Below are 23,395 nucleotides of genomic sequence, written 5' to 3'. Positions count from 1 at the left end.
TCAAAACTGAGCGACTTTGAAGGCATGGTCTGGAGCAAAATCTGAGAAGAAAGCGAGAAAACCTTGTATTAGAAGCAGACCCGACTTCCCGGAGCCAAAGCTGTGGACGGTGGGGCTGGTGCTCGCCGGTACCTGGCAGCTCGTCTCTGGTCTGGCCCTGCATTTTCTCCCTAGAGGGCGTGGGGAACAGACACCAGCTTGAAGGTCGGCGCCCGCTCCCCGTGTTTGCTCCCCTACCAGCCGCCCCTCCTCTTCCCCTTTCCTGAAACTCACCCCCTCCTCTTCCTGGAAATGCATTCTCTGGTCACTGCTGACACTATGACCAGCACAGTCACCAGCAATCCCAACAGGATGACCGCAAAGTTGGAGGCTTCTGGGGCATGGGGAAGAGAAATAGGGATGTGGGATAGGAAGAGGTGGCAGAGACACTCCCTTTCAGTCCTCGGCTGCCACCCTGGAGGGATTGCATCCCCTACATCCCTGGTGGCTGTTTCTCCCTCAAGGAGGCTGCTGCTCCCAGGGGTTGCAAGGCCTTGGTGCTGCCCTCCTGCTTCTGGACACACAACTCCCATGAACCTTCTAAGGGAATGTTTATCCAGTTGGTCCCCTAGAGTCCAGGGTATTATGTCAGTCCGTGCTTCTCAAAGAGTAGCCCAGGCATCACTTCCATCGGTCACCTGGGAGCTTGCGAAAAATGCAGATCTCTGGGGCCCCCTCCAGACCTACTGAATCCAAATCTCTGGGGATGAGTCCCGGAATGAACAAGGTAAACAAGACAGCCCTGCTCCACCCCGATCTTAGGCACGAGGATAAAGTTGGAGAACCGCTGGCCCAGAGGCTCACAGGAATTACAGTTTGGGATGGAGAATACCAATAAAAGGTACTGGAGGCTCAGAGGGACACAAGGGAGGGGAATAACAGCAGGGTGAGGCATACAGAGCTCAGAAGTGGGGAGCTCAGGATCAGACAGAAGATTCCAGAGTGTGTGGGTAGGAGATGGGCAAAGGGACTCTGAGATCCTTGAAGGACACTGACCCGGCTAATCTGTAGGGATCATATTATAATATTATTACATTTCATACAGTAATATACCACATTGATACTATACTATCTATTATACATCTATAATAGATATTATAGGGTAATACTATATTATATGGGATAATTCTGCGGCCATTGTTTGTGGGGAAGGGGCTGTGAGGATACAGGCTGGGATGAAGGATACAGGCTGGGATACAGGCTGTGAGGATACAGGCTGGGATGAAGGATACGGGCTGGGATATACAGGCTGTGAGGATACAGCCTGGGATGAAGGATACGGGCTGGGATACAGGCTGTGAGGATACAGCCTGGGATGAAGGATACAGGCTGGGATACAGGCTGTGAGGATACAGGCTGGGATGAAGGATACGGGCTAGGATATACAGGCTGTGAGGATACAGCCTGGGATGAAGGATACGGGCTGGGATACAGGCTGTGAGGATACAGGCTGGGATGAAGGATACAGGCTGGGATACAGGCTGTGAGGATACAGGCTGGGATGAAGGATACAGGCTGGGATACAGGCTGTGAGGATACAGGCTGGGATGAAGTTCTTGCCTGGCTTTTTGGGGGGTGGCACATCCCGAGGCTCCGTGCAGAGGTGTCCCCCGTAACCAAGCTCACACTCACAGGTGAAGTGGGTTCCCTGCTCCTGGCAGCGACCATCATTCTGACAGGGGTTCTGTAGGCACGGGCTGTCTGCAAGGTTGGAAGGGGTTGGGAGGGGGGTTCTGAGAGGGGCTTCTCCACAGCCAGGGAGAGGGGCCTGGGGGCTGGGATGCCAGGGAAGAAAGCAGCAGCTGACAGAGACTCGCCAGGTCCACTGGCCGGGTTTCCAGTCCTGGCTCTACACTCCCCGAGCTCTGGGGAAACTGCTCACCCTCTCTGAACTCCATTTTCTTTACCTATAAAGTGGGGATGCTGTGCTTACCCCCAGGTGGTGAGTAAGGACTAAAGGAGATCCTGGGAAGCTAACGCTGGGCAAAGGGCCCAGCACGGTGCCCGGCAGAGAGCAGAGGCTCAGAGAAGGCAGGGCCTGTGCCTTTGCCCCTCCCGAAGAAGACAGAGTGGGATCGCATGGCACGAACTTCCTGACACTGATGAGATGTAGTCCCAGGCACAGGACTGGGAGGGATGCTCCTCGGTCCAGGGACACCTCCACCCTCACCCCCACCCCCACCCGCAGCCCGCTGTCAAGGGCCGGTCCAGGCTCACCTCGGAAGCAGCCACGAGTGAGGTTCCCCAGGGTGCAGATCTCCCCAGGGCTGCAGCTGAGGGGCTCACACAGCAGGACCCCCGAGCTGGCACAGGTGCAGCGCTGGGAGCAATCCTCGGTCACGAAGCCGTCACCCTGCTGGAGAGGGAGAAGGGGCGGGAGGTGGGGTTCTGGTTCACCTCCAGAGTCTGGCTCTCCTTGTCTGCTCTCCCGAGGCCTCCCACTTCCAGCCCGGACCTGGTAGTAGATGCCATTGTTGGTGCAGCCGCAGTGGGCCAGGGGGAGGCTCTGGGCACCGCTGTAGATGTAGCCTGGGAGGCTGGCACAGCCCTCCACGCAGGGGCCCTTGCAGTCCCTGGGAGCTGCCAGGGTGGCACAGGAGGCTGGGCAGGGTGTCATGCAGCTCTGATAGACGGTATTGGCTGGACACGGCAAGGCTGAGGGGACAGAGGGGACAGAGTCATAGTCAGAAGGTGGCTGCGCTGGGGCTGGCCCCCCACGTGTGGGCAACGAGGTCACCCAACAGAGCACAGAGCTTGGTAGAGGCAGGGGAGCCAGAAGAGTGGACCAGCTTTACGTGTCTTTTTGTCTGTGACACCAGCGCATGAGGTGGAGCGAGGATGGGCACCGGCGAGAAGGAGCAGGACGGGGTGATGGGGTGACAGGGTGACGGGGTGACGGGGCTGAGGCTTCGGGTGAGGGCACAGAAGGAGTTAGTTCGGGAGGGCGTTGACAAGGGGAAAGTTCAGGGCTGGGGGAAGCAAGGCAGGAAGCCAAGGTGCGGGTACCGGTGGGGGCTCAGAGCGGAGCAGAGGGCGGAAATGGCCGGGGGCAGGGGAGGAGGCCAGGAGCCCGCGGCTGGGGAAGGTCAGGGCCTCACCGCAGTCGGTGTGGTTCCGCCAGCTGACTGGGTTGGCGCCCACCTCCTGGCAGATGATGGCGTACCCGCTGAGGACCTGGCAACGCCGCTCGTCCTGCTCTTTGGGGTCCCGGGCGGCACACAGATCAGACACACAGTGCCTGGGGGGATGGCAGGGACAGTTGGGTGCTGTCAGAGAGGGGGAGGCAAGGAGACCCGGCCCCACAGAAGAGGCCCTGGAAGCCCACCAGGCAGTGTGCGTGTGTGCATGTGTGTGTGTGTGTGTGCGCGTGCGTGCGTGTGTGTGTGTGTGTGTGTGTGTTAGACAAGTACCAAGGCCACAGAGAGAACTGTGCCCAACAGAGAGCCGATCAGAGAACAGGCCCCAAGACCTGGAGAAAGGCCATTCCCACGTGGCCTGGGTCCCCGACTCACTCCAGGAAGGGTTCCGGGGCCACAGGCTGGTGGCAGGCAGCGAAGGGGCCCTGGGGGTCCACCAGCACACTACACGCCCGTGTGTGCTCGATGAGCTCCAGCTGCTCCGGGCTGCATTCTGACACATGAAAGTCTGACGCCTCCTCTTCTTTCACTTCCTCCTCTTGTACCTCCCTGGGGCAGAGATAGTGAAGGGCCAGGTGAGGCCCACCATGGCTGTGAACTTAGGAAGAACTGGGGGGGGAGGGGAGGGGAGGGCTCGGGCACAGACCGGGATCCACAGGGCAGGTGCCCCACAGTCAGTGGGAGGGGAAAGAAACGATGGGATTAGGAGAATCAGGCCAGTCTGAGCCCTTGACCTCGGGGTTCCTCCTCTGCTGAGGATATGGGGGTGAGCAGGGTATAAACAGATACTACGGTGTCGCTCATCGCCCCTCCAGCCCAGGCTGGGCCTCCCTGCTCAGAGCCCCAGGCCTTTCACCTTGAGAAGCGGGGGAGGCCTCCCTTGGTCTTCTTCACCTCCCAACTGTTGCCAAAGACAAGGAGGTTCTGGGTGAGGGCACCGTCGGGCAGCATAAAATCATTCCTCTTGTTCTGGTCGTAGTTGCCGCACAGGCCGCGCACAAGCCTTCGGTACGTGATGGGCAGGGAGATCACTGCAGGAGGAAGGGGTCCCAGCATCGAAACTCCCCACCTCGTCACTTCCCACCCCTCCTGGGTCCTCCCGTGGAGCTCGGGGGCCCCACTCCCAGGCAGAGGTCCTTTCACTATGTTCGGTCCAAGACGTGGTTTTCCCTACCCCCATCCTTGGAATGTCCCTGCGGCCCTCCGGTCCCCACGCTCAGGTACCTGCGTTGTTCTTTCCATTGAAGCTGATGACCAGCTCAAAGTCTGTGATCAGATACAGGCGGTGGCCTCGCATGGTGACCCACAGCTGGTCGTTGGGCTCGTAGGGGATGGTCACCTTCTGACCGTTGACCTGGAGAAGGCAGACAGGAGCCGCACGGAGGCCTGAATCAAGGTGACCCTCTGCCGCTTTGGCCTCTGTCTCTCTGCACATCTTGGTACCCCTCGGTGCCGTCATTCCGGGCAACAAGATACCGCAGGAAGCTTTGCTACCCCGAGTGGCAAAGGCCTCCCTGAGGTCTGCTCCTGTTGCAGCCTCAGCCCCTTCCTTGCAAAGAAACTGGCAGGTGGGTGCCCTGGTACTTCTTCAGCACAGCTCCACCCTCACACTGCATGAGTGTCCCTTCTCTCTCTCCCCTGCCTCTCTCTCACCTTGTGTGTAATCCCACTGCCCTCCTCTGCCCTCCCCCCGACAAGGAGGTGAGTGTGACACTGATTCTGATTTCCAAAACGAGGCAGCCTCTGCTGGGACCTTCCCAGGGAACACAGAGTCCTGGCCTCACCTGCTCCAGGTGGCCTCCCATGGCCCGACCTGCCTCCCCAGACCCTCCCGGCCTGGCCTGGCTCTTACTACAAGTCCCAGTTCCGTCTGGAGCTGGACTGTGTAGCCGTAGACCGTCACGATGATTTCGTGCAGGAAGATGGGGTTGAAGGACGGAAGCACCTTGTTGCGGCCCTCCACGACCAAGGGCTCCACCCCATCAGGGAGCACGTCCAAGGTCTTGATCAGAAAGTAGGTCATGCGGCCCTGGAAGCGGTAGCTGAAGCCATCAAATGTGCGGTAAGTGGGGTCCCCATAAATTGTGCATTGCTCCGACTCTGAAAAGAAGGGCCAACGCTGAGAAGGCACCCTGAGTGATGTAACTGCCCCAGAGCCCCTCACCTGCCTGGGGCCTCCCGTCACCTTCCCTCTTAGCCCTGGGCTCCCCGTGGACTTGATCGTCCACTTTCTCCCTCTCCCAGCTTGAGAGGACCTCCTTGTCTGGTTCCCTCTTTTTGCCCTGAAGATAGCAGATCCCAGAGAGGATCATGCAGGCGACCAGGGAGCTGGTAAGAGCCTGAGAGCCTAGGCCCACTCCTGCCTGCGCCGGGTCCCTCCCTCTCCAGAGCCCCCAGCCCAGGCCCCTCTGGCTCCACCTCCCCGAGGGCCCCCTTACTCTCGGGTGCGCAGTAGTCTTTGCCGTCCTTGTTGGGCTGGCACTGGGAGCCCGAGGGGCAGGCGAAGGGCCCGCACTGAATGACGCCCGCTCTGCAGGCACACCTCTTGGAGCAGCCTCCGGAGAACCAGGACTTACCCGCCTGCAGACGCCGCAGGAAGAACGGGGAGTGAGAAGCGAAGGGCCAGCTCCCTTTCCTCGACGACTTCAGCCTAAGCCTACAGTCTGATGGCTCACTGGGCACGGGTCAGAGGCAGTCCCCGCGCCATCTGCACCCTTATGGACCTGTACCGCCCCCTAGAGGCGTTGTGCTGGGTGTGTCTCACACAGGCTGCTCAGGAGGTACTGCTGAACCCATCTTACAGATGAGGAAACTGAGGTCACAGAGGTCCCCTGACTCGTGAGTGGTACCATCAGGATTCAAATCAAAGCCACCCTACCGGCTGCATCCCTGTGGTTTGCATTTCTCAGTCCCCAAACCCAAACCACACACCCTCTAGCCCACCCAGGAGGCCACCCTGCCCCATCACCAGCCTTCACACCCAGGGCCAGCGGTGGAGGCGTGGGTGGCCCAGGCCTAGAGAGGCACGGGAAAGGAGAACATGGCATCCCGAAGGTATGTTACCCCCACCCCTACTTCCTGGCCCCACTCACAGGGAGGGAGTTGCCCTGGGCGTCCCTGCAGCTGCACTGGCTCCTGGGCACACACTGCTGTCCACTGAGCACGTAGCCGGGCTCACAGTCACAGCCCTCCTCGCAGGTGGAGGGCACTCTGGAGCCTTTGCACTGGCCTTCCGGGTCCCAGCAGGAAGGAGGGCAGGAGGGAACGCAGGTGGTGTAGACGCTGTGGGCGGAGCAGTCCAGAGCTGGAGGCGGGGGCGGGGGGGGGAACATTGACTGAGCGTGGGCTGTGTGCTGGCTCCGAGGACAGAAGAGAGCAAGAACTGGTTCTCCCCGCTCAGCGTGGGAATCCGGGGTCAGCCCGCAGCCGCAGCAGCGCGACCCTGGTGCATCTGGTCAGTAAGCATGTGACTGGCGTGTGTGTGTACGAGGTGTGACAGGAGCACAGGGCAGGGAGGTATCCACTGTGCTGGAGGAGCTAAATAAAGCCCTTTAAGTAGAAGTAGTTGCAAACAAATGGAACTGTTCACAGATGGGAAGATGTCAGTCTTCCCTAAGTTAATTTAATTATTATTTAGTTTTTTGGCCGCGCCACGCGCCATGTGGGATCTTAGTTCCCCGACCAGGGATCGAACTTGTGCCCCCCCATGGAAGCGCAGAATCCTAACCACTGGACTGCCAGGGAAGTCCCTCCCTAATTATACATTTAATACGTTACCCCCAAAATACACCAACAGGATTTTGTTTTGTTTTTTAATAGGACAAGATGATATTAATGTGGAAATGAGGATCTAAACAAAGCAGAAAAGCTGGGAAAATTCTAAAATAAACCAAAAAAAAACTGGGAAAAAAAAAAACCAGCAGTAGGTAGTGTATGTCCTTACCAGAAATCTAAACACTATCTAAACTCTCAATGACCACAACTTTGTGCTGCTGGTAAATGAAGATAAATGGAGCAGTGGAAGCGGAGAAAAAGGCCCAGAGAGGGATCCAAATACGTGTGGGAATTTAATATAAATCATGGCATCTGAGTCAGTGGAAAAAGAGAGAATGGTCATTTAATAATACTGGGAAAAAATAAACACAAAGTTGATTCAGTTCTCATCCTACACACCAGGGTAAATCCCCATGGATCAAACATTTAAATATAAAAAAAAAAAGAAACAATACAAATACTAGAGCAAAACACAGGCAAATTCTTTTTTAACTTCAGAGTGGGGAAGCCGTTTGTAACTAAGGCTCAAACTGCAGAAGCCATAAAACAAAGATTATTATATTTGACCTCACAAATACATATATATATATATATATATATATATATATATATATATATTTTTTTTTTTTTTTTTCCTGCATGGTAAAAAAGAGTGAAAGATGAAAAAAAGAGACCTGGACAAAATTTTTGTAACTCATGGCACTAATGAAGGGCTACTCTCTGCAGCAGACAAAGGACATCTATAAAACATTTCAACAAAGACCAACAAACCAGTGGAAAAAATGGTGAATGGGTACGAAGAAATCACAGAAAGGGAAATCCACATTGCTCCCGAACATAGGAAAGAATGCACAACCTCACTCATAATAGGAAAAATACAAATTAAGGCTCTTTTTATCTTTCACATATCAGATAGGCAAAAATCCAAAAGCACGATAACGCTGTGTGTTGGCCAGTCTGTGGGGAAATGGGCACTCTCGTATGTTGCTGGTGGGAATGTCAATTCCTCAACCCCTATGCAAGGCCATTTGGCAACATCTCTCAAAAGCACAAATCCACACAATCCTTGATCCAACAATTCCAGGTCTACAAATTTATCCCACAGATAAGAGACACACACGTAGAGAATTGTATCTGCATGAGGTTATCCTTGCAGCACTGTTTGCAATAGCCAAAGACTGGAAACAACTAGAAAGTCCATCGCTAGAAGACTAGTTAAAAAAATTATGATAAATGAATTATGACGCAGCTGCAAAAGAGAATGAGGATACTCTTTACATATCTGACGGGGAAGGCCCGCCAAGCTAGTTTGTCAAGTGAAAAAAAATAAAGTGCAAACTACTGTGTCCCGTCTGCTGTTTGTAAGAAAATACAGAAAAAAAATTTGCATTTGTCTGTATGTGCAGAAATAAAAGACTTTTGGAAAAATACTCAGACGCTGAAAAGAGCAGGCTGGGACCAGGGCCCCTGGGGTCAGGGAGAGAGGGAGACTTTTCACTGGGGATCTTTTAATATTTTCAAAGTTTTTGAACCATAGGAATGCATCACATAGGAAAAACACCGTAATCACTGTTTTAAAATTTAAAATGTTCTTGGGAACTTCCCTGGTGGTCCAGTGGATAAGACTCTGCGCTCCCAAAGCAGGGGGCCCGGGGTTCGATCCCTGGTCAGGGAACTAGAACCCACACGCACGCCGCAACTAAGACCCGGTGCAGCCTAAATAAATAAATAAAAATAAAAGGTTCTGGAATTAGATAGTGGTGCTGGTTGTACAACTTTGTGAAGATCCTGAAAATCAGTAAACTGTATACTTTTAAAGGGCAGAAGAATATGCTATGTGAATAATAATTTTAAAAAAAATTTTTTAAAGGAAAGAGCTAGAGGAGGATGCCTCAGAGTCTGCCAGGAGGGGAGAAGAAAGAACCTTTCGGGTGCAGGGCATGGTATGTATAAAGGCAGGGAGGGGTGTGGGAAAGCGAGGCCTGTGTGGAGAATGGGATGGTTTGATGCAGGTGATGCTGGCGCACAGGAAAGTGGCGTGGGGGAGGGGCACAGCTTGCAGGAGCTCTCAGACATCTCAGAGAGGAGCTTGGACTTGCAGGTAACAGCCGTGCAGGGGCCTAACACGATCACATTTCTTTTGGAAAGGAGCTGCTGACAAGCAGCCCGTGCGGTCCTGGTGGTGTGGGGCACTAGCTAAGAGCCTGCCGTAAATGGTCCACATCAGAGAAAATGAGGTCAGAAATAGGTCGGGAACAACTGAAATGGAGAATGGGGGCGCTTTCGGAGATACACAGACGGAAAGAGGGTTTGGGAGCAGTTTGGGGACGGCCCGAGGACACACTCACGGCAGAAGCTGCTGTTTCTCCAGATCGGAGGCTTGATCCCCTGGGCCTGGCAGGCGGCCCCGAAGGCTTGTAGGGACTGGCAGAGGGCATGGTTGAGGCCTCCAGACTCACAGAGGCTGTGGGTACATCTGAGCAGGAAGGGACTGGGAATCACGCGGGTGGCACACTTCGCCCAGGCTGGAGCCTGGAAAGCCGCCTGGCATTGCTCCCGGGCTCTTGCCAGGTCAGCTGCCCGGCAGTTCGTGTTTGGCTTCTCCTGAGGTTCTGCTTCAGTCTTCTTGTCATCTTCTTGGCAACTGGGAAGGGAAAGGGCGTCATCATAGGGACAGCCACTGCCTCATCTATGATAGTGACTTGGCGCTCCCAAACCACACCCTGAAGACGCCTCCTGTCTTCACCGGGAAGCTGGCCTGAGCTCTGGCCAGCCTTCCATGTGGCCTCGGTCTCCTCCCACGTTTTGAAGCCAAGACAGGAAGACTTTCTCGTTTCCCCATATAGGTTCCTGGGACCCAGACGCCATTGCCTGTCAAGTTACACGCACAAAGGACCACTCTGGTCTTCCCATCCAGGTGGGCCATACGGTCTAGAATCCCAACTCGTGTTCCTATGCAAAGGCAGAGGTTCTTCGGGGACAATTACTTTGGGTCGATCTCCTCGTCTTGCCAACTGTCCACATACATGATGTCATCCAGGGCTAGTTCGTCATTAGGCATCAATAGGTCGTCTTCTTCCTCGCCGTTGAAGTTCCCGCACATGCCGCAGGTCTGTGTGGGCAGAGGGGATCCAGGGATCTTCAGTGCCAGGGATGGCAGAGGGCATTTTTTGTCGGCATCCCCTTTAAGAGAAAGGCGCCCCCCTCCCTGCAGGCTGACTCCCCCTACGAAGAGACCCAGGTGTTTTCCTCACCTTTTCATAATAGGCTTTGGGGATTTCGACCTCTAGGAAACCATTGCCATCAAACTTGACTTGCACCCCAATGTTGATGGTGAGCACGGTGTAGCCGTCCCTGGAAATGACTTTGACTCCCCGGATCTGGGTGGTCGCCGGGAGGGTGACCCGTGTGCCATTGATCTACAGAGGAGGGCAGGACCCGTGAGCAGGAAGAAGGACCAGAGCCCCGTCCCCAGAGCCCATGTCCTCCCCGCCGGCCTCGCTCACCAGCACTTGGTCCTTCTTCAGGGTGACCAGGGTATTGAAGATGTCCACGTGGACCTGGCGGAGGTAGAAAGTGTGGGGCTGGTCTTTCCGCTTCCCATTCTTGCCACTGATCTTGAAGAAAGGCAGGTCCACGGTGGAGTGGCATATTTTCACCAAGACGTAAGTGCAGGTGCCCCTGACCGCATGGTAACTGCCATCGAAGCTTGCGTAGTGGGACGCGTTGCGGAGGTGGCACTCTCCCATCCCTGGAGGGCAGACAGGTGGCTGAGGAGTGATCCAGCCTCTAGCGAGAACAGGCCTTCTCCCCTGCCTCAAGGAAAGGATGGGAGGAGAGGGAGCCTCAGAAGGGAAGGAGACAAAGAAGAGAGTCAAGACACGAGGAGGTGGGGCAGGTGTCATTCGGCCAGGGAGAGACTTCTACTATCCCGTCTAAGTCCACGGCTGCCACGGGGAACCGTGAGTGAACCCCAAGGAGCCCTTCTTGATAGAGGGGGAGTTGGGGAGCGTTGGCCTTGGTGGCTGAAGGTCCTCCTCCACACTCAGTGGAGGCCTACCTGCCGCCCGGCACCGTATCAGCCCATCCCGGGACCCGCACATCTGGCCAGGCTCGCAGGCGGTCTGGAGGCAGGAGATGTTGTTGTGAGCGGAGCAGGTGCAGAGCCTGGAGCAGGTGTTGTCTGTGTACCAGCTCTCCCCGACCTGTGGGGCGCAGGCATCAGTGGAGCCGATAGAAACTTGGAAGCCAGAGGTGGTCGGAGCCACCCGCACCCCAGGGCCCACATGAGGCTCGCTGCCCTTGGCTGCCTGCCTCCATCGCTAGCCTTCCTCAGGCTCTTGGCTTCTGGATTTGCCCCTCAGCCCCCAGCACTGGCCCACCCTGCCCCTTTTCAGGCTCTGAGCCCTCTGGCCCCCAAACTCGGGGAGCTGGGAAGGGCAGGGCACCCCCTGTGGTCTGGCCTCTCACCGGGTGGTAGGAGCCCCTCTGGCTGGTACAGCCACACTGGCTGAGGGGCACACAGGAGGTCCCACTCAGGATGTGGCCTTTCTGGCACTCGCAGCCCTCGGCACAGGGCAGCGAGGACGGGCAGTATGATGGAGCGCTCAGGCTGAGGCAGGTGGCCGGGCAGGGGTTGGCACAGGTGCTGTAGCTGCTGCCCAGTGGGCAGTTCAGAGCTAAGAAGAAATCGGTGTTTAGGAAGGAAGAGTGACTTCCAGCTCTCTGACCTTGGGGCATCAAGAGTTCCTGGGAGGGACTTCCCTGGTGGTCCAGTGGTTAAGACTTGGCCTTCCACTGCAGGAGGTACGGGTTTCATCCCTGGTTGGGGAGCTAAGATCCCACATGCCTCGAGTCCAAAAAAATCAAAAACATAAAACAGAAACAATACTGTAACAAATTCAATAAAGACTTTAAAAATGGTCCATATCAAAAAACTCTTAAAAAAAAAAAAAGAGTTCCTGGGAACGTCCATCAGACGAATGGATAAACAAAATGGGGTCCAATCAGACAACGGAATATGGTTCAGCCTTAAAAAGAAGGAAATTCTGGTACTCGCTACGACATGGTAAACCCTGGGAATATAACGCTAAGTGAAATAAGCGAGTCACAAAGAGATGAATACCATGTGATTCCACTTAGACGAGGTCCCTAGAGTCTTCGAATTCACAAAGACAGAGAGTAGATGGTGGTTGCCAGGGGCTGGGGGAGGGGATGGGGACTCACAGTGTTTAATGCGGACAGAGTTTCAGTTTGGGAAGATGCAAAAGCTCTGGGGGCGATGGTGGTGATGGTCGCACAATGAGGTGAGTGCGCTCAATGCCGCTGGACACTTAAAAATGGTCACAATGGTCATTTTTATGTTCTGTATGTTTTACTACAATTTAAAAAAAAAAAAGCGTTTCTGGGAAAGAAGAAAGGTCACAGAGCTGGCCCAGGGAAGAAGGGAAGGAGGCAGTAACCAAATGAGATCAGAACTTTTTTTGGGGCCACGCCCCATGGCATGTGGGATCTGAACCAGGGATCGAAACGGTGCCCCCTGCGGCGGACGCGCGGAGTCCTAACCACTGGACCGCCAGGGAATTCCTGGGAGATCAGAACTTTCTGGTGAAGTGAGGATCGGAGGGAGGCTCCCAGAAGAGGGAGACAAGTAGAGGTTGGGGGCTGGGCTCCGAGAGACCGGGGAGACGGGAACCGAGGAGGGTCCCACGTGGGGCCTGGGGGCCGTGCTGCGAAGGGAAGAGTGAAGGAGCAGAGTTTAGGGAGAGGGAGAGAGGGCAGGGCTCTCGGGACTCCCCCTGGCTGTCAGGTCACTCACGGCAGAAGGTGGTGTTCCGCCAGGCGAGGGCCTGGCCTGCGCGGGCGCACAGGGACGCGTAGGCCTGCAGGGAGCGGCACAGGGTCGAGGTGTCGCCCTTGGTCCCACACTGGCCGTACACGCAACTGGTGAAGCTGGAGTGCGGGGCCACCACCCCGTGGCACTGGGAGAAGGGTCCTGGATGAAACGTAGGTGAGACTAAGCTTGGGGAGGGAGCAGAACCACGCGGCTGCTCTGGGGCAAATTCAACATCCATTTCCATCAGAACCCGTAATTATTGAGAACCTACTGCCTGAGATGCAAAAAACGCCACAGATCCGTCAGCGTTCCCAGGTGACCACTGCCTCTGCATTCCCTCTGCCTGCCTCTTGAGGGCCACTACTTCCTGTCTCACCCTTCCTCCCTCCCTGCTCAGTGCCCCTCCTCTGTCTCCTGCCCCCGGGGAGCAAAAAGGGGCCCCCTGCGTGGCTTACCCTGAGGGTTCATTAAGATATCACAGTTCTTATTCCAGGCCTCCATCACTTTCTTCCCCAGGCACCTGGGGGGCCCGCCACCCGCAGCAAAGCAGCTGACAGAGGAGGAGGGGAAAGGACAGGAGTTTAGGATTGGAGGAAGCTTTCCAAAAGCCAGAGCAAAAGTGGAGAGGGAAACAGGGAGGGGAGTAAGGACGGGAGAGGAGAACAGTGATGGCCTCAAGTAGTAAGGTCAGCAGATGCAGCAGGAAAGCACAAGGTTAGATCTCAGGGTGGACTTCCCAAGAGACAGATCAGTCATCAGCTCCAGGAAAGACTGGGGATGCACAGGGAACACCTCCAGGCTGCCCGCCAAGCTTGCGCCCCTGGTCCGGCTCCGCCCCCCCCCCGCCCCCGTTCCGGCTCACCCAGGTTCAGACAATTCATTTAGCTTCCAGGAGGCCCCCAGCTTCACGGGGCTGACCGCAGGCCTTTTATCAGGCTGCAGATTGTCATCTAGGCTGTTGTTGTTGAAGTTCCCTGCAGGACGGAACAGTCAGCAGAGGCCTTGAACTCAGCCCCGGGACCAAGAAGCATCCCTCCCTCTTCATGCAACCAACCAAGATGAGCCCTTTCTCTTCCTTCATCTTCGGCTTCCCTTCATGCCTACCCTAGCGCACGACACCTTCAACCAAGTAAGAGGTCGACAAGCACCAAGGACACCTAATCAGATGTGTGGATGAGCAGGACCGGGACAGGCTCCAGCCCATGACCCCGGCCTCACCTGCTGGTGCCCTAGGAACTCACCGCACATCCCGCAGAGCCGGCCAGCGTAGGAGGAGGGCACGGTCACTTCCACCAGGTGGTTCCCATCATAGCGAACTTGAAGCCCGAAGTCCGTGTAGAGGAGGATAAAGGAGCCACTGGACCTCACGTTCACCCGGCCTTGTGCAGGCCACACGGGCAGGGCCACCCGGCGACCATCCAGCTACAGAGGCAGGGAGGACACTGTAGGGAAAGGCGCCTGGGACAAGGACAACAACGAGGCCAAGACCAGGGAGCAGGAGGGGGTGGCGGGGGTGTCTCAGAAATTGGGGCTGCGTCTGCCAGACAGGGCCTGCAGGCAAGGAGACGCGGAGAAGAGATACAGCGTGGGCTGGGGGTGGGGCTGGGGAGGCCGGGCGCAGGCACGCACCATGACCTTGTGGCCTTTGATCATGGAGATTCTGAGGTTGAAGACCTGCACTTGGACGGTTTTGACATAGGAGGCCTCCAAGTTTCCGCCGCGGAACTCGTTGGTGGCACTCACGACGAAGTAATTTTCTGGGGACCTCAACCAACAAGGCTGGGTCAGGGTGTAGGTGCAGGTGCCCATGAAGTGGTGCAGGGCTCCGTCGAATGTCAGGTAATGGGGGTCCCCCGAGACAGTGCAGGTAGCGGACCCTGGGCAGGAGGAGATGGTGTTCAGAGAGGCACTGACCCTGAGCTGCCATCTTGGCGAGTCCACATTGGAATGGTACCCACGGCTCAACGGGGTGGTTGGTGTGACTTGGAGAGGTCAAGGTCAGGGACCGCCCCAGCCTCACTCTCTGGGTCCTTGAAGACGCGGCTTTGGCTCTGGGCAATTGCCTTCCAGCCCCCTGGTTATGCTCCAGCTCTCTGCGTTAGGACAGGACCATGCCTTTGCTCGAGGCCACATGGGCAGCCCCCATGAGCACCTTCTTTCGACTGCTCACCTTGAGGGTGGCAGCCATAGATGCCATCCTGCCGACCACACACCTCCTGGGCCTGGCACCTCCACTGCTCACAGCGAGTTCTGTTGCTGCCCTCGCAGATGCAGAGCTGTCTGCAGCCTGGCTTGAACCACCGCTCCCCTACCTGGCGGACGGACCGAAGGAAGGGAAATAAGTTATCCCCTGATCGATTAGCACTGCTATTCAGATCACCGGCCTGCTCACCAGGAAGGCATTCGTGTCATCCCAAAGCTCCAGGCTTGGTTGCAAAACCCTGGCATCCGCTCACTCATTCAGTCATTCCACTGTTTGTTTGTTCACTAGTTCAACAGACAGTTATCATCTGCCTTGTGCCAGGCGTCAGGGATTCAGTAATGAGCTGGATGGATGAGGTCCCTGCCCTAACAGAACTCACAGTCCAGAGAGGGCAGTCAACACGTAAACAGATAGATCACGTGGTCCAACACACTCTGCACCCAAAGACGATAATCAGGGCACCCAGGGAGAGTTTCGTGCCATTGACACAGGCGATCGGCACTCGCCGCGAGAGCTTAGAGATGCTTCTCAGGAGGGCTTCGAGGAAGAAGCAGCATTTCAACACGGCCTCAAAGGAGGTGAGAGTGGCTAACAGGCATAGTGCCTGGGAGGCCGAGCAGCGGGGAAGGGCTGAAAAGAAGGTGAAACTGAGAGAGCAAAGCGCAGACGAGGAGAGTTCCGTGGGCCAGCCTGGAATGCGGCACCGAGCAGGGAGAGCCCAGGGGACACCAGGTGGGAGGGGGCTGGGATGGACATCAGTGTCACCCCAGGCCTCGGGTGAGGGACAGGCAAAGGAAGAGAGAGAGAAGTTTCAAGGATGAGAGTCTAGCTCCAAGTGCTGCCTCTGAGAAGATGGTGAAGACGGGGCCCAGGTAGCAGCTGAAATCCTTCAGCAGAGAAAGGGACCCTCAGTAGGAGAGAGAGAGTACAGGTGAGATGCAGACATGCCTGGGCCTTCAGAGGATGAGAAACCGGGAAAGTGACTCAGGGATGTGATGGGCGGGGAAGATAGGAGGGGAGAGAACTAGGGGTCCCAGGCTCTGCTGGGCAGCGTGGGAAATAACTGTGCTATGACTCCATCCCGGTCTGCAGGGATGAAAAGTACTAGAACTGAAGAAAGAAAAAAGGAAATTAGACCTAAGCCTGAAGTTCCTTAATCCCAGCCCGCCCCTCCGCCCCTCCCCCCGCCCCTCCCCCCTCCCCCTGCTTTTTCTCTCCTGCCCACAAGCTGGCCGTAGACTTCAGAGCTGGGATGAGTGCCTTCTGGCTGCAGGGCTGAGAGAGCCCCAGCCCCAGCGGCTCACCTTGAAGTAGCCAGCCGTGGGGTCAAGGCAGCCACATTCGGACCTGGGGACGCACTGGAGACCGCTGAGGACGAAGCCCGGGTCGCACTCGCAGCCCTCCACGCAGCGGTTCTGGCAGGCCATGCCCGAGAGCTCGGAATGGCAGGTGTCGGGGCACAGCTTGGCACACAGGGTGTATCGGCTGTTGGGTGGACAGGCCAGCGCTGGCAGAGGGAGGAGCACAGGTGAGGCGGGATGGGGAAAAGAGGAAAGAGGCAGCTCCCAGCCCAGAGTTCAGAAGGCCGGTGGCTAGAGGCTTCCGCCCCATCTCGAGAAGAAGACAGTGACTGGGAGAAACCACCGAGGAGCTCAGCTTCCACGTCCCGGGCCTGGAAGGGGGCCTGCAGGGAACCACCAAGAGGCAGGACCACGGGAGCAGACTGACCCAGAAGCCTCAGCGGCACTGCTGTGGAGGGTGCAGGGGAGCAGAGGGAACCCAAGTGGTCCCATCAAGGCCCCAAAGCAGGCTCCCCAGAGGGCTGGGCCACGCCCAGGAGCTGTGGGGCCGTCACGACGCGCCATCCCCCCCACCAGTCTGCACTGTATCCACATTCTGTGTATTCTACGTGTGCATCCCTCGACCTGGGTGTGAATTTTACACACACATGCATTGCTCTGCATACCCGTACCTTCAGGTAGCTGGGAAAGCTTTCTTTCTTTTTTCTTTTTTCCCCCAAAGAGCTTTAATTAAGACTTTAATAGAGCAAAAAGAGGTCGAAGTGTAGTCAGGGCCCAAATCAGAGGTAACAAAACCAAGCTGGATGCAGGCTGAAAGGGTTGCCTGGAAAATCCACAGCTGGGAGCAAACCCTGGGAAGGCTTTCTGAGTTTGCAGGTGACCGTGTGATTTTCTCAGCGCATGTTTCTGACTCTGCAGATTTCCCTGTCCTAGTGTGGAGGCAAAGGGGTTCCACCAGGGCGCCGCCCAGCCTGTGCCACCACTCTCAGATGCCGCCGGCCCTCCACTGCGCTTGCGTCTGAAAGAAGGGGCCCTTCATCTTGGTACAACTCACGGCAGAACTGGGGTCCTCTCCAGGGCTTCACCACGTAGCCGGCATCCTGGCAGGTCTCGGTCAAGGCCGACATGTGGGCACACAGCATCTGCTGCAGCCCCTGGAAATTACACATGTCAAACACGCAGTTGTCGAAGAAGGAAGAGGCCCTGAGGTGAGGCAGGCAGGCCCTGAGGAGAGAGGCCAGGTCAGAAGGAATGAGGGGGCAGAACTTCCCGCCTCCTGCCACGGAGGACCTGGTCCCCCCGCCATGGCCCTTCCTGTCCCCCCACCCCGGGCCCCCCGCACATACTCAAAAGGTCCGTGAGCGACCGTGAGCCGTCCACAGAACTCTGGCCCTGACACAGTGTTCTGCAAGGCAGTGTCGCAAGATGGGGGAGATGCCCGGTTCTCCTGGCACCTGGAAGAGACCCACCCCAAACGCCCTAAGGACCGAGGCTCACCTCCACGCCCAGCCCGCCCCAACAGTCTCCCGGCTCTCGGCATCCCCTAGTGGAGAACATCTGAACACCAAGAGGTGGGAAAACTTGGAGCCGAGCAAGCAAGAGGCGGGGCTGCCCACAGTCGCCTGGGGACGACTGACTGATGGTGGGGCTGGGGGTGAACGTGGTGGCAATGAACTCTGCTGGGAATGGGAGTGGGGAGAAGAATGACAGACGTGGGGGTGTGCAGCAGAGGAGAAAAGGGGTGATGCCAGTCGGGATTCTTGGTTCCTCGAAGGGGCAAAGGAGCAGGAGGGTGGAGACAGAGGCGGGGAGGCCCTCACTCGTGGTCTTCATCCTCCGAGGCCCGCCAGCTGATACCCAGCTCCGTCTCATCTCGCGCTGGTCTACCATCCGGCTTCTGGTTGTCGTTGCTACTGTCTCCATCATAGTTGCCACAGAAACCGCAGAGTTTGCCAGAGTAGGTGCTGCGGGGGGGCCGGGGGGAGGGGAGGAGGAGGCGTTAGTGGAGAGAAGGGGCCTCCGGCATCTGAGGGACCACAGCAGAGAGGAGATGAGTCGCGGGGGCCACTGGCACGAGGCGGGTGGAGGATGCAGAGGTGCAGACTCGGAACAAGGGTTCCACGCCAGGCACCAGGCACGCAAGGGCCCCAAGCTCTCACTCTCGAGCCACCTTGACGCCTCCCCTCGTCCTCTTCTGCTCACGCTTCATCTTCCAGCCACAACAAACTTCTTGCTGGCCCTAAGACATTCTACTTTTTCCCTCGCGATGACTGTTCACTATTTCTATAGTCTTTCTTTCCCTTGTTTGGCCATCTGAGGAGCTACTCATCCTTGAAGACTGCAGTCAAGGGACCACTCTTCTGAAGGCTCCCACGACTCATTAGCAACCCCTTCTAGAACATTCCCAAAGCCTTGTGTATATATCCTGCTACTATCACACTGCCCTGAAACCATTTCCTCCCCCTCCTCAACCAAAGGGAGGCCTGTCTGTTGAGCTAGGTGTCTCCTACCCACGACTGAGAATTAGCGCCTGGGATGGCAGGGGCCGGGGATGGGAGGGTCCCGGGAGAGGGAGGGGCAGGGTGGGAGGAGTGGTAGCTGCCTCGCTGGGTCGCCCCCTCACCTGGGCACGCTCACAGACAGCTGCTGGTCACCATCCCATCTCACCCGCAGACCGAATGCCGTCTGCAGCTGCACAGATCGCCCGCTTGGAGTCAGGAAGATGCCTTTAGAAGGTATGGCTGGGAGGGTGACTCGCTGATCCCCAACCTGGAAGGCGGGGCCGAGGGAGGAGACCGAGAGACAGATCCGGGGGTCAAGGAGGACCCCCAGCGGACTCCCAGATCCCCACCGCCACGCTAATGACCTCTTCTGCTCCACGTGGAATGCTCTGGAGGAGATGGGCGGGACAAGGCCACAGCCAAGGCCGGCAGCCCTGCAGGGCTGAGTGGAGAACGGACTCACCAGCGTGTGTCTGCCCTTGAGCAGGGTGATGGTGGTTTCGGGCAGAGTCACGTAGACCTTGCTCAGGCAGGACACGCCCTCCTGTCCTCGCTCCTCATTCTTCACCGTCAGCCTGAAGAATGGCTCTGGGCAGGGAGAGGGGCGGAGAGCGCCCAGGGGCTCATTCCAGAAGCATTTCTGAGCACCCACTGAGGGTGCCACCCCCAACCGGCCCTGCGCCCTGCGAGGATAAAGGGCCACAAAGGTGGCGGCTCTACGGTTCAAGAGGGGAGGAAGGACCCTGGCAGGAGTGGGGCGTCGTCCAGAATAGCGTGGGGCTGTGTGCCACGAATCTGTCCCCCCAGGGCACAGGGACCTCCTCTGCCAGGCACTCCCTAGTCCAAGCCAGCCAAGGAAGCGACGGATCCAGAGAGGAGTCCTAACCCGCATTTTCCCCATGGTCTGGTCCTCACAAAGTCCTGCTTGGGGATGGACGTGTCATCCCTTGCTCGACCGCCGGCCTTGCTCCCATCTTGCCCCTGCCAGCGGCTCTGGCCCTTTCCTGCCGGCCAGTGCGCCCCATGCCCAGCTCTTCTGATCTCAGACCCCACGCCCAGGCCGTCGGGGGGCATCTCCAGGGGCCTACCCGTCGAGTTGCCACAGGGTTGGGCCAGGATGTAGGTGCACTTGCCCATGAAGCTAAAGTGCCTCCCGTCGAAGGTCAGGTAATGAGGGTCTCCGTAGATGAAGCAGGTGGCAGTGCCTGCCGAGGGGACACCGGGGACATGTGAAGCTGGTTCACCAGGCCAGGCCCCAGGGCCCACCTCACCCACCCAGTGGCCTGCCCGGGCTCCCCTGGTCGAGGGAGGGATGGGGACCCTGGAGTCACACCCACGTGGACAGGTGGGAACAGCCTGAGGGTCTCACCATAGGGGTGGCATCCGTACTGGCCATTCTTCAGCTGGCACACTGTATGTGTCCCGCACTTATAGGGCTGGCACTCCGTCCGACCGCCAGGCTGGCAGCGGCAACGTTCTGTGCAGTTGGGGCTGAACCACCCCGTCCCTGGCTGAGGGAAAGGGGGCCGGAGTCACGAGGCCGTAGCTCCTGGGCAGACTCTGTCATCCCATGCTGTAGTCCCCTCTCCTCCTGCAGACCTCACCTTGCTCAGACTCCTCTCCTCATTGCCTACCAGATATTCCTGCTCAACCCAGGCCCTTTGCACATGCTGTGCTGGAACGTGTCCCTCTCCCTCTCTCTAACCCATTCCTGTGCAACTAGCGGAGTTCAGCTCAAGGGTTGCTACCTTCTCAGGAAGACTCTCCAGACCTCCTTGACTACCTCTGGGTACCTTTCCTTCCCAGGACTTACCACAATTGCACTTTTATATTCATCTTTGTGAGTATTTGATAAGCGCCCCTGCGAGGGACCATGTCTATCTTTACTCACTATCTCAGCGCCAACACGTAGCACAGCGCCTGGCAAAGAGTTCTCATTTAATAAATACTTACTGAATGAAAGAACGAACCAACATCCTATGTGCCCCCCGGAATCGGAGAGCAAGGACATGCCCTATTCGTGGTTACCCCAATGCCGAGAGGTTTGAAGGTACCCAATAAACGTTTATTGAACGCATAAGTGAACATACAATAAGTTCGTATGTGTCTCCCGGGGCAGAGGGAAGAGATGCTTGGTACTGATGGTTGTGACAGATAGTTCTACCCAGGCTGCAGCTGAAGCTACTCCCAACACTGACGCAGGGACGCCCGGGAGACCGGTCAAGACGGCTGGAGGAGGAAGGGGCCCCCGGAGAGGCAAGCAAGAAACTCGGACGCCCCGTGGGGAGAATGCCGGAGCTGAGAAGAGGAACTGATGCTAATGAATAGCTGACTGAACTTCTGCTTCACAGGTCGCATATATTTACCATAAATTGCTAACAATGGTGATTAGCATTTATTAAGTAATTGCTCTGTGTCAGGATCTAATCTCACCTTCACAACAACCTAATGAGGTAGAAAATCTTGTTGTGCCCATTTTATAGATATGGGAACAGATCTGAAGAAGGCAAGAAAGAACTTCGCCCAGGGTCACTCTGCAAACGAGTGGCGGAGCGGGGATTTGACCTCAGATTGGCCTGACTCTTGGGCGGCTCTGTCCAATACAGTGGCCACCAGCCACATGCCACTGAGCTCCTGAGATGTGGCCGGTGCAAACTGACACAGGCTGTAAGTGGAAAATACACACTGGAGTTTGAAGACTTAGTAGGAAAAAAAAAAAAAAGGTACGCAAATGATCTCATTGATAACCATTGATTACAGGCTAAAACGGGTAGATGACTGGAGTTAACTTAACCTGTTTCCTTGTACTTTTTCTTTTTTTTGTTTTTTGGCCTCACTCGTGGCTTGCGGGATCTTAGTTCCCCAAGCAGGGATTGAACCCGGGCCCTCAGCAGTGAGAGTGTGGAGTCCTAACCACTGGGCCACCAGGGAATTCCCTCCTTGTAGTTTTTTTTTTTTTTAATGTGGCTATTAGGACAAGTAAATGCTGTGTGAGGTTTGCATGCCATCCCTCTTAGACAGCGCTGGCCCAGAGCCTGTGCTCCACCAGAATCTCCCGGGGGGATGGGGATGGGCATCAATTAGGAGAGACAAGAACAGTATCTCCTCTCCTTTGACCTAGCCTATCAAAATTGGCAAGTTCCGTTGGAAGAAGGTTCTAGAATGCCTCATTCTGCCCTGAAAATGCCTGAACACACTCAGTGTCCAGGGCTCTCTGTATACTCAGGGACCCCTGACTTTCCTCAGGATGGAGATGAGGGCCCTGCACCACCTGGCTGGTCTATCGTCTAATGCATCATGGCTGCCAGTGCAGGACGGAGAAATACAGAAATATCAAAGCTGCCAGGAGCACCGAGGACAGGGCCACGGGCTGACAAGATCTTCCACACAGCCTAGTGTCAGGCTGGGCCAAAGCAGGTGCTTCACAAGTATTTATTGTGTGAACAGAGCTGAGGGACTTCCCTGGTGGTCCAGTGGTTAAGACTCCGCACTTCCACTGCAAGGGGCACAGGTTCAATCCCTGGTCAGGGAACTAAGATCCCACATGCCATGTGGCGTGGCCAAGAAAAGAAAATAATAAAGTTAAGGCAAAAAACCACACACCGAATGAATGACTCCACCACCGTGTCACAGCTGCCGGCGAGCTGACCCCTTGGGAATGTCCCATGGAGCCAAATTCATGTCACCTGGGGAGCAGGTGGCGCTGGACCCCAGGTGTTCTGCTCTCAGTCTCCCTCAGAGGATCTGGGCATCCTGGGGTCTCACCTTATAGTAATTGTCATTGTAGGAGCAATTGCAGGAAGAGGCATTGATGCAGCGGGAGTCGCTGAACAGAAAGCCAGGATCGCAGACACAGCCGGACTTGCAAAGGAGCCCACAGCTGGGCGCGGGGCTCTGGCAGGATGCTGGGCAGGCGCAGCGCTCGTAGTGGGCATTCGGCGGGCAGCTCGCTGAGGGGAAAACAGCCTCCGTCAAGCCGCCGGCTTTCCTCCTGTCTCCCCTCTACCCCCCACTCCCGTTCTTCTTGAAGAAGGAGGTCCATGTTACTCCGCCATTCAAAGGAAGGAAGTCCTGACACAAACTACAATCTGGATGAACCTTGACAACAACATATGCTGAGAAAAAAGAAGCCAGGTCCTCGGTATGAAATGTACCGAACAGACAGAACGCAGATTCGTGGTTGCCAGGGGCTGGGGGGCGGGGGGAATGGGAGTGACCGCTAACGGGTACGGGCTTTCCTTATGGGGTGATGCAAATGTCCTGACATGGAAAAGTGAGGATGGCTGCACAGTCTTGTGGATATGCTAAAACCACCAAATCATACACTTTGAAAGGATGAATTTTTACAGCAGTGAATTATATCTCAATTAAAAAAAAAAGCAATAGTAAGTCTAGTGCTTGGTTCCCAACAACTCCCGCTCCCCCATGCCCACCCCACCGCGGCCCTCTCACTCAGGGTCGTCCTCATCATCCTTTCTAAAGTCATCGTGTCTGGTTCCCCTCTCCTCTGAGACTGCAGTTTTCTACTGGAAGCGTCCGTTTCCCCAGCCCTCTCCCCTCATCACTGTCTCTGACTTTCAGCTCTTTGTCCAATGCTCCACCAC

The 23,395-nt window shown here is 56.4% G+C and overlaps 1 protein-coding gene across 1 annotated transcript in view; it reads right to left on the bottom strand.

Annotated features, from left to right (window-relative positions):
* The window catches only part of ZAN (zonadhesin), a gene marked incomplete at both ends in the record, with an annotated part of 31,293 nt that continues 7,898 nt past the window's right edge, over window positions 1–23,395 (bottom strand). The window contains 34 exons of the mRNA XM_082671256.1: window positions 1–41; window positions 133–170; window positions 274–373; window positions 1,600–1,740; window positions 2,257–2,395; window positions 2,495–2,694; window positions 3,138–3,277; window positions 3,552–3,725; window positions 4,033–4,207; window positions 4,401–4,530; window positions 5,029–5,276; window positions 5,615–5,756; window positions 6,269–6,480; window positions 9,299–9,594; window positions 9,938–10,062; window positions 10,205–10,369; window positions 10,457–10,701; window positions 11,011–11,155; window positions 11,421–11,629; window positions 12,769–12,945; window positions 13,242–13,336; window positions 13,649–13,760; window positions 14,028–14,208; window positions 14,416–14,663; window positions 14,957–15,098; window positions 16,294–16,496; window positions 17,345–17,514; window positions 17,637–17,744; window positions 18,111–18,254; window positions 18,914–19,059; window positions 19,255–19,379; window positions 19,880–19,996; window positions 20,161–20,302; window positions 22,557–22,741. Coding sequence (XP_082527382.1) covers window positions 1–41; window positions 133–170; window positions 274–373; window positions 1,600–1,740; window positions 2,257–2,395; window positions 2,495–2,694; window positions 3,138–3,277; window positions 3,552–3,725; window positions 4,033–4,207; window positions 4,401–4,530; window positions 5,029–5,276; window positions 5,615–5,756; window positions 6,269–6,480; window positions 9,299–9,594; window positions 9,938–10,062; window positions 10,205–10,369; window positions 10,457–10,701; window positions 11,011–11,155; window positions 11,421–11,629; window positions 12,769–12,945; window positions 13,242–13,336; window positions 13,649–13,760; window positions 14,028–14,208; window positions 14,416–14,663; window positions 14,957–15,098; window positions 16,294–16,496; window positions 17,345–17,514; window positions 17,637–17,744; window positions 18,111–18,254; window positions 18,914–19,059; window positions 19,255–19,379; window positions 19,880–19,996; window positions 20,161–20,302; window positions 22,557–22,741 — 5,360 coding nt within the window. The remainder of the gene's footprint in view (window positions 42–132; window positions 171–273; window positions 374–1,599; window positions 1,741–2,256; window positions 2,396–2,494; window positions 2,695–3,137; window positions 3,278–3,551; window positions 3,726–4,032; window positions 4,208–4,400; window positions 4,531–5,028; window positions 5,277–5,614; window positions 5,757–6,268; window positions 6,481–9,298; window positions 9,595–9,937; window positions 10,063–10,204; window positions 10,370–10,456; window positions 10,702–11,010; window positions 11,156–11,420; window positions 11,630–12,768; window positions 12,946–13,241; window positions 13,337–13,648; window positions 13,761–14,027; window positions 14,209–14,415; window positions 14,664–14,956; window positions 15,099–16,293; window positions 16,497–17,344; window positions 17,515–17,636; window positions 17,745–18,110; window positions 18,255–18,913; window positions 19,060–19,254; window positions 19,380–19,879; window positions 19,997–20,160; window positions 20,303–22,556; window positions 22,742–23,395) is intronic.

This window comes from Grampus griseus (assembly GCF_964374135.1).
Source record: "Grampus griseus genome assembly, chromosome: 14".
Classification (NCBI taxonomy): domain Eukaryota; kingdom Metazoa; phylum Chordata; class Mammalia; order Artiodactyla; family Delphinidae; genus Grampus; species Grampus griseus.
The sequence above is the reverse complement of the archived record's forward strand: the minus strand, read 5'-3'. Positions and strand labels throughout refer to the sequence as shown.